At 36.1% G+C, this 12,396-nt stretch overlaps 1 protein-coding gene across 2 annotated transcripts in view; it reads right to left on the bottom strand.

The window, feature by feature from the left end:
* Positions 1-1,116: 1,116 nt before the first annotated feature.
* Positions 1,117-12,396, bottom strand: part of LOC104598789 (lon protease homolog 1, mitochondrial-like) — a 49,469-nt gene continuing 38,189 nt past the window's right edge. For both annotated transcript variants that reach the window (XM_019198033.2, XM_010261010.3), the window contains 13 exons: positions 10,111-10,176; positions 9,923-10,009; positions 9,670-9,709; positions 7,051-7,222; positions 6,551-6,675; positions 6,269-6,399; positions 6,014-6,118; positions 5,720-5,833; positions 5,296-5,463; positions 4,209-4,310; positions 3,403-3,669; positions 2,425-2,946; positions 1,117-1,689 (listed from right to left, as the gene is read on the bottom strand). In XM_019198033.2, coding sequence (XP_019053578.1) covers positions 1,504-1,689; positions 2,425-2,946; positions 3,403-3,669; positions 4,209-4,310; positions 5,296-5,463; positions 5,720-5,833; positions 6,014-6,118; positions 6,269-6,399; positions 6,551-6,675; positions 7,051-7,222; positions 9,670-9,709; positions 9,923-10,009; positions 10,111-10,176 — 2,085 coding nt within the window. In that variant the 3' untranslated portion in view covers positions 1,117-1,503. The remainder of the gene's footprint in view (positions 1,690-2,424; positions 2,947-3,402; positions 3,670-4,208; positions 4,311-5,295; positions 5,464-5,719; positions 5,834-6,013; positions 6,119-6,268; positions 6,400-6,550; positions 6,676-7,050; positions 7,223-9,669; positions 9,710-9,922; positions 10,010-10,110; positions 10,177-12,396) is intronic.

Below are 12,396 nucleotides of genomic sequence, written 5' to 3' on the forward strand. Positions count from 1 at the left end.
TGCTGGTGATTGGTGACATCAAAAGCAAAACTAATCTCAACTCTAAAAAGGAGTCGTCGCTTTCGTACATATCCCACACAGGGCTAACAATGACCTCTTTTCTTCTTTTTAATTTTGAGAACAACTATTGAGGATTGAAATCTTTGATTTGGAGTTGGTGAATCTCTCAACAGATTCCAATCCAACGGTTCCGAAGCAGTGAACTTAGCAAGGTACCACACTAGACACTACCACCCACATGGAGAAGTTTTTCGCATATGGGACATACATGTGATCTGACAAGGCTTGGTGGGGTCGTGAGTTATGGATTCTAATCTGACGTTGGAAATTAAAACATCCTACATTTCGTAAATTCCTGTAAGTTATGTTCCTTGACACTTCTGTCCTTTCTCTGTCAACAAGGTTACCTCCAAAGTACATACCCAAATCAGAGGGACCCTGTCATTAAAATTGCCACCCTTCATAGATGTCATAAACTGTCCAAAAGAACCTGAGATCAGCATGAAAAGACTCGACTGTTATTTCTTAAGTTCTTTTAAACTTTAAAGAAGAGATAAGGATTAAACCCTGGAAAAGGGAAGGTTGATAAAATGAGCAGCATCTCTGTTTGGATTTGAAGTTATTAGGTTGTTGAATGGATAAGATAAAATAGGACTGCAATTTCAGCCAGTAAGGTATTTGGCATTTTTCTTTTCCTTCGTACAATAAAGGTGAATTCAGAATTCAGAAAACACCACAAACGGGGAAAAAACGAACCCAAGGATTATCAGACACAAGTAACATAACCAGGTTTCTAATAGGCCTAGATTCTCAACTGGGGTGTGACACACTGACACCATCTTCCTTGGTTCATTCAATTTGGAGGGACAGCTAACAGCTTGAATCCTATAACCTTTAAACATATCCTATATAAACAGCCAGCCTTCTGTTGTACAATAGCAAATGAATTGGACCAGAGAAAATGTTGAGCTCATCTTTGATATGCAATCAAGCAAAAGCAAGGATACTTTACTTTTATTAGACATTTTACAATTTAAACTAGCTTTTGCTCTCCTCAATTGGCATTTCATCAAAATCAAATCTAATCCGTACATCAAAATCAGAACACAACCATGCTTAGATGTGGAATAATCTGACAGAAAAAAATGCAACCTCAAGAATAATGTTATGGTTGTTACAGAAGAATGATACGATTTTACAAGGCATATAAAATCATAAATAAATGATGGTGGACCATCAAACTTGAATTAGACAATTAACAAATCTACAAAATATTTTTCCTCAATATCAGATCAAGTTAATAAATAATGGAGGATTGTATCTTGAAGCGATTGAATATTGTACAACTTTTGCTCAATCCTACTTTCTTCTTCTCAGGATCTCCTTATTGAAGGATTTACATCTACAAAATTGATGATGGCTGGGTCCTAAATGCATGCAATGAAGGTTTTCCTCAGGATCCCGAATAGTACGTATTTGAAGACATACTGAAACAAGTGCAAATTATTTTTCTGCATTCTGTTCACCATTGAAAGCTAGCTCAAATATTTGACTGTAGTTATCTACAAAGTGAACTTCAAGGCCTTCTTTTACATTGGCAGCAAGTTCATCGAAGTCCCTTCTGTTAGCTGAAGGGAATATGATAGTCTTCACCTCACTCCTCCTTGCCGCAATTGTCTTCTCCTTGACCTGTTCATCAAATCAGAGTACCTTCCTGTAAGTCATGCTCTTACTAGAAAGGACAAATTATAGCAGTAGGAGAAAATTTGGGGCATATAGATACTGAAAACAAACAGAACTTTTTTTTGATAGTTAAAAGCAACCGAAACTTTTAAATGTATGCAGATAGCCCCTCTGATTATGGATTAACTGGCTGGTGGAACACAGAGCAGGAGCATTGTTTTCATGACAAATCTCAAAGAAACAAGTCTTCCCCATAGCATTCCAAAGAAAAAGAAAAATGAAGAGATCAAAGAGAATGGAACATAATGTAGCCAGTTTGTTAAATAGTAACCTTTGGGGCTTTATATGGCACTTTTTTTTTTGGTTTCTTGTTTTAAGGAAATCCATTGATGAAACTCATACATCCATCCTCTGCTCCATTCGTAATTTGTTTCTTTTTCCCTTTTCCTTTGATGATAAAAGAATTTTTTTATTAAAAGAAAAAATGGCTATATTACATGGATAGGTGATAAGACGTCACCAATGAATGTATAACCAACATATGTATATTATTTTTGCCAAAACAAGTTCACATAAAAAAAAATCAAAATCTAGTGGTAAACTATAATCATAGAAAGAAAAACGGTCAGATTCCATGCATTCAAGAAACCAATATTGAAGGTTGAAACTACTTTAGGACTTACAAGAGTAGTAGGTCCACTTGTGGCAAAGGCGACAGTTCAAATTAGCAGTTTTACTTACCCCACCAATTGGAAGGATCCTCCCTGTAAGTGTCACTTCTCCTGTCATTGCTAGGTCCTTCTTTACAGGCTTCTTCATTGCTAGGGACAACATTGAAGTGATCATGGTACAACCAGCACTTGGGCCATCCTTTGGGGTAGCTCCAGCAGGCACATGGAGATGGAGCTTCGAATTAGCAAAGAAGTGGTGATTATTTGGATCTTTCTCAAGCAAAATTGCTCTGGAAACCGTGTGTGCTATCTGGGCACTCTCCTTCATGACATCTCCAAGTTGCCCAGTGAGATGTAATGCACCTTTCCCATCTCCTTGTTCTACTTGGGTGGTCTCTATATACAAGGTTGAACCACCCATTGCAGTCCATGCAAGACCCATCACAACTCCAACTGGTGTCTGATCATAGATGCGCTCGGCATGGAAAACAGGTTTACCAACAAAATCAGACAGGTTTGATTCATCAATCATCACTTTCTCAATGGTCTTACTTGCTTCACTTTCCCGGACCTGGTTTCTTTCTACAGGGTCCTGCAAACAAGATTCACATGGCAAATAACATCAATGCATGATTATGTGTAGTCTAGGATGGTAGGGAAAAAATTTGTATTGACCAGGAGTTCCATGAGACAACCAACATCTGTTTTTAGGGACCAAAACAGTACCATATCAGATTCAAGTAAATCTGGGAAAAAACCCCTTTTAAATTGTGAACTTGAAAAAATAAGGTAAGCACAAAAATCACAGAGGACATATTAGGTTCATATTTTTACCCAACCTGAAAATGAAACTGCCCTGCCCTGATATGATTTTGTTTACAAAAATTACAACTTAATGCAAGCAATCAAGTCACCTAGTAAATTCTACATTCTACCTATTGAAGCAGATGAATAAGCAAATCAGTTCAACAAATTAACTTTGTTACAATGAATTCTAGTCAACCCCATCATAATCCTTCATAGAAATTATTTTGTTCTGACATTATACCTTAGAATCAACCATTTGATCATCTGTTTGTGGAGTTTCAGCTGCTAGATTATTCATCTGTATTTGATCAGCTTCTATAGATTTTCCGCTAGGCTTCTCTTGAATTATACCTTCCTCTGGTTCAGCAATTATCTGTATCTCCCCTTCCACAGTTTCATTCAACTTTTCAGCAGACTTTTCTTTGTTTTCATCAGGTCCAATGACCTGGACCCCAACAACTGGAGATGATTCATTTGCTACTCCTTTTCGAACAAGTTGTAGAGCGATCTGTCAAAACAGTAAGCATGAACTCAGTACCAAGTTTGTGCATGTGCCCTTTGCATGATGCTCCCAAGGATCCAAGGAATCTAAAAGAAAGTGACTTTCTTCAGTTTACCTGACAAGGGTACCACAATAAAAAAAGGAAGCTGAGAAAAAAAAATAGGAAGGTAAATTTTAATCTTGATCTTGTTTAACATCCTTCTAAGAGGTAGAAGAAGCATAGGAAAACAGGTTAGAGAGGAACCAAACTGGTTCCACTCTCTCCTAGAACATCTTTCTTTTCTTTTCTGTATCTCCTTCTTTCCTATTTTCTTTTCTTTTTCTCTTGTTTTCTTCACAAGTAAACAGTGTTACAGGCCTGCCTGGAATCCAGACATAAGCAACCATGTCATATGTACGGATATGTCAGAACATGCCATGATCAACTTCAGTGCTGATACTATGGAACCATTTATTCTGGCAGCTTGTGACCAAGTTATCCTATTTATATTTATTTTAATCACTCCTGGTTTATTATGAAAGCAGAAGCAGATGTCTGAGCTAACCTTGCGGTATATCTTCTCAATATGTTTCTGCAAATTCCGAACTCCTGCTTCCCGGCAGTAATTTTCAATCAGAGCAAGAAGAGCTAAATCTGTCACTTCAACCTGCAGGAAAATTATTATTTTCAACTTTAGTTCCCACTTTACAAAAGTGTAAGATTAAAATTAAAAAAAACCTTAGTTCTGGAATCACAACACAGTGACACTCATTAGGCAATGTGGCTGACAGCTTACCCAGGTATAAAATTGTGACCAGAATTGAAAATATGAAACCAACAAGAGATGCCACTAGAATGGATACATATATATATATACTTAAACTAGAAAAATAGGTTTTATGTTAACTTTGCAGAAGTTTCTGTCTTTTATTAAAAGGATTATTTTTTCCCTTAGTGAACATGAATCCACAGAGCTATAGGATTTTGGCTAAATCCAATAAAATTAAGGAACAAGAACAAGACTGCAAATAATCCACTTGAAGTCAACATAAAACCATGAATCCTAAGGTAATTCCCTAGGTTCCTTAGCAACCAGCAACCATCTTTCACTGATAATTATCTATAAACTTCATAAAAAAATTAGAAGCTTCATGTTAAAACATAGAAATCAACATATTTATGAGAAGAAAAACAAGAAAGAAAAGAAAATTAAGAAAATATAGGGGTTGAGCCCCTATTGTCTAGAAAAAGGAAGAAAAGGGGTGGAGGGAGGAGTTGAGGAGAAGAAGAAGAAGAAGATGATGATGATATAGAATGTGTTGATTGGACAGAATTTTATGTTCTTCCTTGCTTATTGGTTCAGGTCTTCAAGTCTTTGAGGGTTTAAGACCACAGACCAACATGTGTGTTGATTGAACCCAGAGAAATAAAAAACTATCATATAAACACACAAAATGAATATTTTAGTTAAACAATATCTATTTAACTATTATACTAACAAAACAAAAGAATATATAAAAGCATGTACAAAATGGGAAGGCAATTAAGTAAGGTGACCATCCATGGGCACCTTATTGCCTAGGTGTTGCCTAGGCAACTGGCCCATCTGAAAACAAAAGGAAAGGTACATAAAAGGAGAAATTGATTAGTACTTGTTCAGGCTTGATACCACATGCTTCCCTAGTTGTTTTCTCCAAATAATCTCTGGCAATATGCATCTTCTCATCAGTTATATAGCCAGCAATGGCAATGATCTCCATTCTATCCAGGAGAGGATTTGGTATCATTTCCACTACATTTGCTGTGCAGACAAATAGAACCTACAAGAAAAAGACCATAGAGATGAAAATATCATTTCTCCATATATAAACATTATTCAACCAAATAGCAACATAATTTTATCTGTATAAACTCATCAAAATATTTATATTCTATTAAAGAAAAATACAGTTGATGGCTTGATCCTACTAATATGACCGCCATTTGGCAGTAAAAGTTACAAAATAGCACAGTTAAAAAGACAGGATTTGCATGATAAAATCACAGCATACTCAAGAAGGCCCCATAGTCACTCACCTTAGATAAGTCAATAGGGACATCAAGATAATGGTCCAGAAAGTTTGCATTTTGCTCTGGATCCAGAAGCTCCAACAAAGCACTTGCGGGATCACCAGCATGCCCCCTTCCCAACTGTTATAAAACACATCATTATTAACAATGAAGTCATTTCATTGTTGCGAAACACAACAGTGTAAACCCATAAGCAAAATACTCAATCCAAAAATTCACTGCCTTGGGGTTCCAAAAGTATAGTAAAAACAGCAGATTCATGCAGATGAGAAAAGAAAATGTGGTAGATTCAAACAATACCTTGTCAATCTCATCGATCAGAACAAGAGGATTAGCTGTTCCAACATTTTTCAGGCACTGCACCATCTTTCCTGGCATGGCACCTATATATGTTCGACGATGCCCCTAAATATAATAGTGGGGGTCAAAAGAGGCAAGAACTGTCTTGATCAGATGCCAATCACTAAAAAGGAGTAAAAGAGGCAATCTTTCTACAATTATGACAAAGATCTATACATTGACAGATCATTTCAGCAGAGTGTTCTACTACTGTACCTTAATTTCAGCAACATCAGCCAATCCTCCTACAGAGAACCGATAAAACTTCCGATTCAAGGCACGTGCAATGGAACGACCAATGCTGGTTTTACCCACTCCAGGAGGCCCAGATAGACAAATGATTTTTCCTGCAATTATTTGGCAGTAAACTCCAAAAATCAGGTACTAATTTTTAAACTGATGGGATGTGCAACATTGTTCAATGAAGATTAAGATACCGTTGGATCAGAAGTAACCCCAACAAGCAAAGATGCTATTCAAAAAGGACGTCTTACCAACCTTGTGAGGTTCCTCTAAGTTTTCCAACTGCTATGAATTCCAGTATCCGCTCCTTAACATCACTTAAACCGTAGTGGTCTTCATCAAGTATTGTTTGAGCATGATGAACATCAAAGTTCTCATCACTGCATTTTTTTTATTAAGTTAACAAAATATGAACTTTCGATTCAAAAAAAAAAATGAACTCCACCATTTTAATAAAAATTAAAAGAAGTAACAAATACATACGCATTCAATTAACATAAACAGCTATATGTGAACATATGCAAAAAACACAAAAATATATAGGGGACGAGTCTGCTAGTTGGGTTGTTCAATGAGTCTGATCAATTTCAAACTACTCAAAGCTTCAACAGGATCTTACTTCTCAACATGGAACAGTAGAGATGATACATTAACACTTTAAATAATTGAAACAAATATCCTCTAGAAATTCACAGCAAACCAAACAACAAAGAAAAAATTACAACTGAACAAATAAAGAAGTACTATAACAATACCTGTAATTTCCCCAAGGTAATGCAGTGAGCCAATCAAGATAGTTACGAGTAACATTAAACTCACTTGAACTGGCCTCTAGAAGCTGGAGCTTTGTGAGCTCCTCTTCTATAACTTGCAAAACATGTGGTGGGCATCTTTCCTTGTTTGGTTCAAGCTTTTCCCTAAACTTTGCTGCAACAATCAAGGAAGAAGTTAAGGAACCTACTCCAATTATATGTCTCTCTAAAGTTGCCCAGAAAAAGATGCAAGGAATCTAATCTAATCACTTTCTGTACAAAGCTTGCGTGTGGAAGGGAACTATGAAACTCTATCAACTTTTGCAACGTGGAAGTTGTTCCAAGTTTAAAGCGGGTGACAATATAAGAGTAAGTTTTTTGGGAGGATAAATGGTTGAGCATTGGAAAATTATATCAAGTCTTTCTAGGCTGTATGGTTCTGGTTGATTTCTACTAATATTACCATACCACAATTTCTTAAGCGTAGTAATATGGATATGGCACTAAACAGAGTGGAATTGTAGAAAGTAGAATGGGTTTCATTTAGACAATCCCATATGCTTAGAACAAGGCTAGTTGAATTAATAAAAGACCAAGTGGTCTAGCGTCCAATGTTTATTAGACCATCATTACTTCATTAGATAGAGAGTTTGTAGTGTGTAAAGCCATTTGACAGGATGGAAGCAAAAAGGAGAGAAGGGATGTGAGCCTTTCAATTAAGTCATTATATGCTGCTTTGATTAGAAACCAGGTGGATTATTCTCAAGTTAAATGAGTATGGGGCAATCCTGTTCTGTCAGCTACTTTCTTTGAATAGTATACTAATTGTTGATCACTTGAATATCGGTGTATCCAGATGTCTAGTCTTAGTTTCAAGTGAAACAAGAAACAAGATGTGCTTCACCTTTTATTAACTACAAAGTTGTGGATTATATTTGGGAATTCTTTGTTTTATTTCGGAACCTCAGAGTAAATGAGCCACATTAATCTTTTCATTGTAGCTTTCCTTGGTTGGAAATAAGAAGGCCAAATTATTCTGGAATGCCATTCCATTTTTTATATGCAAAGGCATTTGAATATTTTTGAGGACAAAAAAAAAGGTAATAGAAGGTTATGTACAGATATCAGCTTGCTTGTTCTTGACCAGATGCTAGTTCATCTGAACTTTGAAAATGTTGATAGAAATGCATTTGGGTCAAGGTTTTCGAAAACACTTGATAACTATTCCCAACTGGAGAGCAGAGCCTACTCAAGAGTTATATGAAGTGGATAGAAGAAAGACATCCAAAGAGAACCTCATTGTTCATGTATCACCTTGGAGTATGTTAGTGTGCCACCATTTTAAATGCCCATCCAATAGATCACCGAAGGTACAATTATCTTGCTTAGATGATCAATCCATCTAATCAATAGTCGTTTTTTCCCAAAATAAAAAAGATGTAAACTGTATAAGGCATCCTATCAATTAACATTTAGGTTTAAGTGTACTTTGTGTAAGAAATTATTTAAGCGCTCATAATTTAACAATGGACATGGCATTCAGCAGAATGGAAGGATGAAACAGGATTCATGTAGCTGACCCCAAATAGTTGGGATAAGGTTATTTTCTGGTTGGTTTGGGAGGAGAGGAATAATAGGGTGTTCAGAGGACAGAGTAAATCAGTGTCTACCTTAATTGAAGACATTGAATTAAGAATTAATCATTGGATCAAAACTATGGATTTGTTTAACAATTACACTGTGGTGATTTCTTTAGAGGCTTGAGTTTAATAGCAGCTTCCTCTCTTCCAAAAGCATCTGTGCAGGAGTAGATTCCATCTAGAAGCAACAGTGTCGATCTGAATTTTGGTGGCAGCTCCATTAGGAAACTAGGTCCTTCAGGTATCAGAGGGGTCCTTAGAGATGGTAGGGGTGCAGTTATGGCACTTTACTCTGGGACAATTGGGATTTCAGATTCTTTACTTGCAGAAATTTCTGCCCTTCTGCAAGGTCTAAAGTTAGTGAAGTAACTGAACCTGAGACCTTTAGAAGTGGAAGGCAATTCTGCACTGGTGATAGATTGGTTTGCCAAAAACAAACAAGGGAAGTAAGAAGACTAGCAGGTGAGGTTGAGGCTAACTTTAAATGGGTTAACAGGTCAGCAAATACAATGGCAGATGCATTGACAAAGCAAGGGATGCATAGGGCACAGTTGTTTTGAGCAAATCTCCCTTAATGGGGCCGACTCGGTGTAGATGATTTTTTTTAAAGAATAAAGAAAGAAAGACATCCTATCTTTTGAGACTACACTTATTATTATGAGGGTCGCTTAGCCTTAGGTCTAAGTTTAGGTGAAATTTGCAATATTAAGTAATAAATAATAGTGAAGAGGGACATGACTCTTTAGCCTCCCAAACTTCTTCTTGAATCACACTGTAAATCTTTCAGTAACATATTGATTACTTGGTATTCAATTAACTTTTGCCCTTGCAATTCTAGCTTTGGTAATTCCCGCTAAATGTGTGCATGTTAATAAATGTACTGCAGTTCTAGTAAGAGGGGCTTCTCCAAGAGTGGACTTATAACCCAGGCATGCCACTGGTGTGTGTGTGTGTGTGTGTCAGAGAGAGAGAGAGAGCTAACCAGAAAGTGCAGTTTTGTCGTCTGTCTCCAAACCAAGCTCCTGGACCAAGAGAAATGAAATTAAATTCATGCAGAGTGCACAATAGTGAAGAACAAAGCCATATCAAAGCAAATCACTTTGAAACCTGGTCATAAATTACAATCAAACAGGCATTTTGGTCACAAATTATTTTCATAAAGCAAGGACCATAAAAGTGATGCATGTGGAATCTAAGTGACAAAACCAAGTTTTTAAGTATAATGGAACAAATACCTTCTTTATAGCTTTAAGTTGTTCATTCAATAGATAGCGGCGCTGCTCACCACTTATTTTTTCTTCAATGGCTTTTGCTATTGATTCCTAGCACAATACCAAAAAAGGGTGAATGACGGATCACATGTTGAAAGAAGAATTGCAATATAGGAACTTGCTAGAAAAACTAATAACACCAGATAGGAAACCTGTATTTTGCTGATCTCCATCTCTTTCTTTACTAATTCCAGGGTTAGATTTAAACGCTTGTACACCTGAAAATTGGAAAATCATTATGGATCTTACATAGAGAGAGAGAGAGAGAAGAAACCTTATCAAAATAAAATTCTGAATCAAATATTGGAAGAACAAGACCCACTGCAACAAAAGATGCAGGAAAAAAACAAAGGAAATCATTTCAGAACATCAGAAGATGCTAGAAAATTGATAACCTAGCCAATAATTTCTTATACACAGGTTAGAAGATCAGCTAACACTTAAGCTGATTCACTGGTAAAACATACTAAAGCTGGGATAGGTAGCCTTGCTAGCCTAATCTAGGATTGCTTGGAGCACTATAATGTAAATACTCATTATTTCCATCATAATCGATAAAATTTTTACTGTTATCAATCAAAAAATTGATAGCCTAAGCATGTATTTCTTTGCACAGGAATTGATATTTGGACATGGAACATATGTTTTTTCTTGAACAAAAAAGAATCAAGTATGTGGTGCTACTAGAATATTGTCATAAAAAATGTGGATCAATGTGAAGTTAATGCATTAAACAATACAGAAAAAAGAAAAAAGCAACAAGACCTAAAGTAAATATGTAAAAAGAAGCTAACAAATGCAATTAGACTAACAACTTTTGAATCTGACAATAGTAATGATTATGGAGTGCACTACAAGAACTCAATAAACAAAAGTAATATGAGAGGAATTCATAAGTGAATCAATCATGGCGCTTCCCACTTAATATATTTAAGATGACACACTGGGTAAGAACAAGAAATGAATTCCATGCTTTCAGCACCAATGATATGAGCAAATGAAACATATACAATGCTTATGAACAGCTCCCCTTAGGCCAGCCCATGCTGCTCCCCCCCCCCCCAATCCCTCAATATTATAGTAATACATTACACTTGAATGTTGCTAAGCTGTGGCCACAACATGGTTTTAAAAGGCTATGAGGTCAGACAAAGAGACATACACCTCAAGGCTAGGTGGGGCCATTTAACCTTGCCTCGCTAGGCGTCTTCCATGATCTTAAAGGCTTAGGCTTCAAAGTTAGAGAGGTGCATGCCTTAAATGATATACTTGCAAATAACCTCAGCCATTAGATTTAATCAAAGAAATTAAAAAAAAAAGATTTTTTTTTTATCTGCTTAGTGCTTCTACTGAGATTAGAAACTGGAGAGTTCAAGTATCTAGAACTCCAGAGATGGACTTGCAACTTTCAAGTAGAGGAGAGAAGGCTGACATTTTTTAATCATATCTATAACTGCCAACAGACAACTCAATCTTCTCTGTGTTACACTGTTTGGGCCCCTTATTTCATTCTGTTCACTTGGCTGAAAACATTCGCTTTCACAAAGGTTAGCTGAAAGCATTACTCACAAAGGTTGGAATTCCTCTGTCCTTGAGAAGGGGAAGATAATACAGCTAGCCATTAAGAAGATCATGATGGAACAAGGAGGGTTGTCTGGGGGAGAGAATTTTAAAAAGTCATATCATAGTACAAGACAGGAACTGGTGTTGGAACTGTCTCATACTGAATTGGTCATTTACTAAAAAGTTTGAATAGCGAGTTACGCAAGTGGACTGTTGGAAAGAAAGTCCTTAGCTAATAGTAACTGATCTGAGACGCCAAAATAGAACATGGACAAGAAAAAGCTTAAAAAATAATAAGAATTAGCAGGAAGTAAATTTTAAAATTTAAACATGATCCAAGCACCAATGCATCTGTGGGCACATTAAAGTAGTGTTTTTGCCCCTCAAGTTTTAGGTGAATGTAAACATAAAGAAACACTTGCCAATTTGAGGCTTTAAAGGCCTTTTCTACGTTAAATTTTGTAATTTCTTATTTAGCTAGAAATATTTGTCCAATCAATTTCTAAATTGCTCTTAGGTGGAGTTTGAGTTGTCACTTCAATATTACATAGGCATATTTTATTTATATTGGGATGCTTTGAAGTTAGGACTGTGGAATTTGATTGGTTCATGAGTTTTTTTTTTTTATGAGTAGCTCATGAGTATTTTATTAAGTATCATTCATATTATTTATTTTGATTTTTAGTACCTTTTTGTATTTTTAGAATAAAAATAAATTTTTTGATCTGTAGGTGTTCAAGACTGCTATCAGTCTTGATCACTAAGAAACTCTAGGTTCGATGAGAAGAGAAAGTGAAGAAGTAGAAGAAAGAGTGGTGAGAGAGCAGTAGAACACAGGTTTTGAGGAGAAGAACAGAATCTCAATATTCTGCCGC

This window comes from Nelumbo nucifera, chromosome 3 (genome assembly GCF_055504915.1).
Source record: "Nelumbo nucifera cultivar China Antique chromosome 3, China Antique-T2T, whole genome shotgun sequence".
Lineage (NCBI taxonomy): Eukaryota > Viridiplantae > Streptophyta > Magnoliopsida > Proteales > Nelumbonaceae > Nelumbo > Nelumbo nucifera.